Here is a 7243-nt window from a genome sequence, read left to right on the forward strand (position 1 = left end):
CCCTTGGCTCCATAATCTTGTGTAACAGTATCACTATACACAAGGGATACACACTTTCCTTTCCAGGTTACTAAGAACATTCTCAGTCACAAATCACTTTTTCTTCCACCAAGTCTTTTGTCTTACTGTAAAGCATTTGCCAAAAACTTCTGCCTTAAAAAAACAGTACTGTCATTATCTTAACAAGGGAGGGAGGAGAGAAATCTGAGCATAGATTTGCTTTTAACAGCCACAATCTTTAGGCTGTGTAATCTAAAGAAATGAGAGAGGTATTCTTATAAAGTGATAGAGACAAAATGCCAATCAATGCATTGTTACCAAGAAAAATGAATAAATAAACTGCATGAGAAAAGAAGTGAACAAGGAGTCAGAGACATTTTTTAATCCTTCCTTGGCTGTCAGCTAGTCCTGATTTCATGAGTAAATCCTTCAATCTTGCTAAGCCTCAATTTCCTCATCTATGAAAGGGGAAAATACCCATGTCATCTGAGACCCACATGATCATTGATTGATTACAGAGCACGTTGGAAAATCCAAAAGGCTATACAATGCTTATGTTTTAAAACCAATAATTTTGCCTCCTACATGATGCACCTGGATAAGCTGTCACGCTGACACTTATCTTTACCTGGGATAATGTTTCTCCAACAAGCCTATTGCAGAAAAATGAAAAGGCCTCCTGCTACATTCACATAAGTATAGAACTTAGGCCTAAAATGATCTTTAGGATTCATCCCCATATTGGAGAAATAAGAAAACAAAAAGATTAACCCATGCTCACACCCACTATTGTTTATATAATTATTATTAATCATTAGAACCTGAGGGTCAGGATTCCACTTAGTCCTACTCATTCTTTTGCAGCCTTCCCGGACTCACTTACCTAAAGACACAACCAGAAGCGAAAGAATCAGAAGTGAGAGTGCCTCTGGCGCAGCTGCTATGTTTGATATGTGTACTGAGTGTGTAGGGTCATCACACAATTCGGTAGTATAATTTCAAACTCCAAATATCAGTACATCTCTGTCTCTTCAGCATTTCAGAGCCACAAAATACCAGAGCCACTTTTCCACGTAAGTGGAACTCAAGACCATTAATCAAACGATTAGAAACAGAAAAATTGGAGTGAGAGGGAGGGGATCTGTTAATGAAAGGTTATTCGCAAGTTCATTTCTACAGGGACTAGGAAACTGCCTAGGACCGAGGGGAGGGGGCGTACGCGTGGGAGAACGCGGTCGCAAACCATTCCTGGAAACGCGTGATCATTCCCAGTTTTGCCTGGCGAGCCTTTCATTATCTAAGAGACTACAAACCCGGTAAAAGAAAAAGAGACCTCCCAGGGGAAAAGGAGAGGGGTAAAGCGCAAAGTCAATCAGACCCCCGCCCCATCTAAGTCCCCAAACAGGTGCACGGCCGGAACGCCTTTATCCTTAACCCTTTGGCCTTCATCCTGATTTCCTAAAATGCACTGAGAATGAGTATTTCCACACACAACCCGAGGAACACTCAGTTTTAAAATATAAGTAGCCCGTGAAGCGTGGAAGCGTTGCGGGACAGGAGCGCAACAAGTTCGGGAAGCAGAAATTGCTCTAAGGGTTTTCTGTGCCCAAGTTTCCCGCCGCGCGCTGGCGCCGCGCAGTACGCGGGACACAGGGCGTAAGGGGCGTCTGCGCCTGGGGGCCACAAGTTGAGGAAGGGTGCCAGGATGCAGAACCGCGAGCTCTAGCGGAGAACAGGGACGAGAGAGGATGGAAGCGCCGCCCAGAGAAGGGGGGAGTCGCCTTGGTATTTGAGTCAGAGATGAGACTCGGGGCATGGGGGATGGGAGCGAGCGGGAGGTTAGTGACGAGCAGTGCATGAGTCTGTCCTGACACTGGACGTTTTAAAGATCAGATTGCGGTTCTATCTGGATCCCCGCGGAGCGGAGGCCCCAGAGACCTGGTCCCTTTGCAGCCAAACGGACTGCCCAAGAAAGGGCAAGGAGTTGGCGTGGTGAGGAAAGAACAGAGCTAGGGGCAAGTTGCTGAGAGGCGAGGGAGAAAGGGGTCTCTGATCGCAGAAAACAGAGAGCCGAAAGTCGAATTTCCAGTCTAGGACGCGGTACTGGGCTGGTCCCCGACCCCAAGGACGACGAACGCAGGAAAATGCGCGCCCGGGCGCACACTCTCCAGTGGCTGGGACCGGGAGGGCGCGAGGGGAAGCGGGAGGCCGGGCCGCGGGCCGCAATGGCTCCGCACCGGCCTGGAGGACAGGTGGGTTTTGTTTGTCTTCCAGGAGCGAATCTCCAAGGCCCGCCACGAGACTGGAGTCTGAGTCTTCCCGTCCGGGAGGAAACGGCGCTCGGCCCCGCAGTCTCCTCCCCTGCCTACCACCCTCCCCAGCCTGGCGACTCAGAGCACGTGCGGCCCTGAGCCCAGCTCCCCCTCGTCTCCAATGTCCACCTCGTCCTCTGGCTCGGTCAGCACGAAGGGGCCGGCGGGCAGGCTCAGCCGAGCCTCGGCGACTGCGGCCTCTGAACCGCGGGGGCTGCCCTCGGGGCTTTCTGGACCGTCTGGTGCTTTGGGTTCGTCTTGGCTTTTCCGCAGTTGCTTTTTATGCTTCATCCGCCGGTTCTGGAACCATGTTTTCACCTGATTTCGGAGAGATAAAAATAAAATCATGTCATTCCTCCAAATCTGAGCGATTGCTGGGGTTTAGGAAAATGGGTGGCAGTCCGTTGATGAAGTATCCAAGAGCGGTGATAGCCTCAACTGCTCATAAGTTATCGCCTTGAGCCGAATGAGAATCCAACAGTCTGAGGCTTTCAGGAGTAACTGTCCCAAAATAATGATGAGGATTAACATGGGTGGTTAGCAGTTATGCATATTGTTATTAATTAGAACTACTAACAGTAAGTGCTCCGTGGGCAAATCTTTTTTACACTCAGCTGATGTTCCTCTGATTGAGACATCTAACCACCTGATCCGCAAGACTCCTGGACAGGAAGATGAGAATTGAACCTCCTGGTTCTCATCCAAGAGAAAATCAGACCCGGGCCTGGCAGAGCTAATGATTTCACAGCAAGAGGCGTTCTGGGTAGAGACTATGAGAAATGGGGAAGAGAGGACGGGGTTTGAGGTTGCAGGTGGATAGCGCTTGGAGGAAGATAAAAACCATTCTTCCACTCAGGACAGGGGAACAGGGAGGGGACTTAAACCACAGTGTGTGCGTTGGGGTTGGAGCGGAGGTGCATGTGAACATTGGCCGCTGTGAGAGAGACTGAAGAAAGAAGGGGGAAGAAATCTCGGTGTGTGGACTTCTCTCAGTACAAGAACTCGCCTAAACGCTTACCATTTACCTCTGACCCGGGTTCCTAGCCTGGTCGGAGAGACTCCTCTCTCTGACGAATATTCATGCGAATAAGAGTTCTTAACCCGGAGGTGGTCATCAGAATTACCTGAGGAGTGTTTCCTTCCTGTCCAGAGCCCCGCTCGAGACTTTTTTTTCTTTTTCTTTCTTTTCTTTTTTTTTTTTTTTTTTTTTTAGATGGAGTCTGGCTCTGTCGCCCAGGCTGGAGTACAGTGGGGCAATCTCGGCTCACTGCAACCTCCCCCTCCCGGGTTCAAGCGATTCTTCTGCCTCAGCCTCCCCAGTAGCTGGGATTACAGGCGCGCGCCACCACGCCCGACTAATTTTTGTATTTTTAGTAGAGATGGGGTTTCACCATGTTGGCCAGGCTGGTCTCGAACTCCTGACCTCGTGATCCGCCCGTCTCGGCCTTCCAAAGTGCTGGGATTACAGGCGTGAGCCACCGCGCCCGGCCGGGTATGGGTAATTTTACGAAAGCTCTTAGGAAAGGCCTAGAATAAGCGTCAGCGGGGTCCATTCCTACTCGAACTCCACAAGGTCCCGAAGGTATTGAGAGCTGAAGGGAGACAAGAACGAAGCAGAGATCAGGGCCTCCCTCTCCTCCCGCCCACCTGCGTCTCGGACAGGCTGAGGGCCGTGGCCAGTTCCACTCGCTCTGGCGTGGACAGGTAGCGCTGGATCTCGAACCTCTTCTCCAAGCCCGAGAGCTGCGAGTCAGAGAAAACCGTGCGGGCTTTGCGGCGGCGGCAGTGCTTCCCCGGCAGCTCCGCGTGCTGGGGGTGCTGGAACAGCGCTGGGACAGGCATCCCTGCAGAAAGAAGAGCAACCAAGTGGGCAGAGCCTGGGTCGCCGCAGAGCAACCTCCGCACCGCTCCCCTCCCTTCCGCTAGCCCCCAGTGCCTCCCTCCGCCCCTCGCCTCCACCAGTCTGCTAGCCCCAAAGCCCCTCAAGCCTTTCTCTCAGGAATCCAGGGCAGAGAAACAGGGAGAAAAAAAAAAAAAGCCTCAGAAATAGCGCTTGGAGATCTTTATCTGGAGAGTCATCTAGAAATACAAACAACAAACAGTAAGTAAAACAGAAAAGAAAATCGGAAAATAGATCCGGAGGCCATTTAAAAATGTCTTCTTGGAGAGACTTCCGTAGGGTAGGCCAGAGCCGTCTTCAGTTGCGCCTGGCGAAGTTTTTTTGCAAATGTCAAATGGCCCAGGAGCAGTCCTGTCCCCAGCCCCCACCGTATCCTCCTAGACCCCTGATGACAGTCAGTGCTGTTCTGGGGCTAGCAGATGCATGGATATAATCTTGCCTCTAAACCTCACTGAAAAACACCTGTTTCCCAAGCCACTCCTATCCCCCTGCAGCCAAAGGGAGCCGAGCAAAAACTGCCTTATCCGGAGAAGCCCCCGAGCGGGAACAGAGGGGTATTTCCCGCCTCTCACGTCTCCTCGCCCGTTTCTGGGTCGCGCTGGGGACCCGGCTATCTAATCTGGTCCTCATTCTTTTTCTCATTCTTTCCCTCTCCAAGGCCAGCGAAGCAGAAGGATTTGAGGCGCTTTTCCATGGCCCGGTCCGGGAAAACTTGTCTTTCCTGACCCTCGCGAGATTGACTCTGTCCGAGACGCGCCAAGCGAATAGAAGCTACCACAAGCAACATCGGCCAATCCCAGGGAAAATAAACAAACATAACAACAAGTAGTGCGGGTACCGCGGGCTTTGGCCACTGCTGTATGAGTGAACCACTGGCGCCACTGAGAATAGACTGTCACCAGCGGGTGGCGAAGCCAATGCAGAGATGTGGACCTGGATGCAGCCTTTATTTTATCACTGCCCCTCCAACTGACTGCCCCGGAGTCTGGATTTTTTTTTTTACCACCTTACAAACACTTTTAGCTTTGTTCTGGATTCCAGAGCCCACAAACTACCTCCTGTCTTGCCCCCAGCCCCTGCACCGACTATGGTTGTTGCCACCTCCGAGCTATGAGTCTGGACTCAAGGAATTATTCTACTCTGGCTGGATTGAAAACGCCAGAGAAAAAACCATGGATGTGGCCTTTTAGAGGGAGACAGAAAAAAAAATCGGGGTATTTTCCCACATCCTCCTGTCCCAAACAGACTTTGCTAGTCTCTGCTTTTTGTCAGACCAGAGAAATCAAAATACTTTAGCACCTGGCTAAATGATGGCAGCTGGGGCAGAGGAGGTAGCCCAGATTGTGAGTTAAATGTTAGATGTTGAGGTTGAGGAGGGTTAAAGAGCTGCATCTCCCCCAACCCCCATTTTTTCTCACGCGTTCTCTCTTATTCAGGCTAGCCCAAACCTTTCGTTCTCAGAGAAGCCCAAACCTTCATTCACTTCTATGCCCCCTGCAGTATCTGCAAATGCTCAGTGCCTGGGGAAAAAGAGAGCTGCCCTGGACAGAGTGTTTTGAGTTTCTGTGCAGGAAAAGTTCTGTCCACGGGGTGGGATGCTCAAGGGTCTCCCTCTGAGTGGGCAGAGGCGGAGAATCAGGATTGAGAGATGGACCAAAGTGGCCAGGAAGATCACAAGCAGGGAGACTGAGCACTGCCCAACAAGAGTATTGTCAAACCCTATACGCTGCCTCTTGACCAGGCACCTATCCTCTGCTATGAAGAGTGCGGGGGGGATCACGATTTATCCCCGTGAGTTGGCATGCCTCCAAGGAGCTCCGCATGGCCTCAGCCATATCCCCAGCCTGTCACTTAGGGAAGGAGGCCACCAAGCCAGGACGAGCCAGTCTGGCCTTTCCTTGGCTCCATCACAGGCTTAGAGTCTGTGCTAGAAGCCCTGCTCTCTCACTGCCCATACCTTGAGGCTCCTGTTACTTACCCGAGGTGGTGAGGAAATAAGGATGGTGGTGGTCTCCCTTATGCAGAGGGTGATGGGCGTGAGGAGCCAAGAGGGTGGGTGTGGGCATGAGGGGGTAGCCATAGTCTAGCAGAGGCACCCGAGAGGCCAGAGAGCTGGCGAAATGGTCTGGGGCCACCTCCCTCAGCGGCTTGGGCTTGTGCAGCAGGATGTCCTCGATGAAGAAGGATGTGGGCCTCTGAGAAGACGCCGGGTGTAGAGGAGAGGTGAAGTTGAGATTCATCTTGAGCAGAGCACCTGCCACAGGACAAGGGCCGGGACGAAGTGGAGGACACAGGCAGAGTCTTCAAGCCTGCTCGAAAGCCAGCAACCACCCTCCGAGGCTCGAATCTCCTCTGCTCTCTCCCGGGCCTGGGCTACCCCCGGCGCTGGAGAGGCAAGAAGACAAGCTCCTGGGTAGGTTGGGTCTCTGTGTTGGAGAATTGGCAGCTTGGAGAGGGGAGCGGGGAGAGCCAATGACGAGGCTGCCAGAGGCAGAGGGGAGGGTGCGGGAGGCTCGGGGCGGGGCGGGGAGCTGTCCGCGGTGCTGAACACCACCAGCCAAGCCTGGGAACAACAGAGTCCGCAGGGTTCTTGTTCCTACCTGGTTTCTTGACCTCAATTTCTGCCCCGTCACTGCAGGGGCTGCTTTGTTTCCAGTCGTTTTTAAAAGAAAGCTAAAAGGAAAAAGTCTCTGTTGTCCAGCAAACTCCTCTTTACAGAGGAGAAGGCACTAAAAGGGCACCAAAGCAATAGGGATAAAGCACTTATTCAGGCATTTAGGCCTGGGTTTTAAGAGTTTCCATAATTTTGGTGGCAAAAAAAGAAGGGAGGAAGTGAGGAGAAAGGGCACCTGATACTTCAAATTGCTAGATTCTACTTAAGTCTATGGCTGAGGGATGACTGGATTATTAAGGTAAAGAAAGAAAATGATGATGGTCATCATAACAGTCTTTACTTCAGTTATAGGCAGTGGGCAGGAGGAGGGTTATGTCTACATTAGTCAAGTTATATGGTCTGTGTAAATATGTCCAG

At 51.6% G+C, this 7243-nt stretch overlaps 1 protein-coding gene across 1 annotated transcript; it reads right to left on the reverse strand.

Moving 5' to 3' along the window:
- Positions 1-2311: 2311 nt before the first annotated feature.
- BSX (brain specific homeobox) lies at positions 2312-6615 on the reverse strand. The gene is made up of 3 exons (XM_050755642.1): positions 6191-6615; positions 3960-4156; positions 2312-2630 (listed from the first exon to the last, which is right to left on the reverse strand). Exons 1-3 carry the CDS (start codon positions 6450-6452, stop codon positions 2391-2393), a joined length of 699 nt encoding a protein of 232 aa, XP_050611599.1. The 5' UTR covers positions 6453-6615; the 3' UTR covers positions 2312-2390.
- Positions 6616-7243: the final 628 nt, after the last annotated feature.

The sequence above is a fragment of the Macaca thibetana genome, chromosome 14 (genome assembly GCF_024542745.1).
Source record: "Macaca thibetana thibetana isolate TM-01 chromosome 14, ASM2454274v1, whole genome shotgun sequence".
NCBI classification, from domain to species: Eukaryota; Metazoa; Chordata; class Mammalia; order Primates; family Cercopithecidae; genus Macaca; species Macaca thibetana.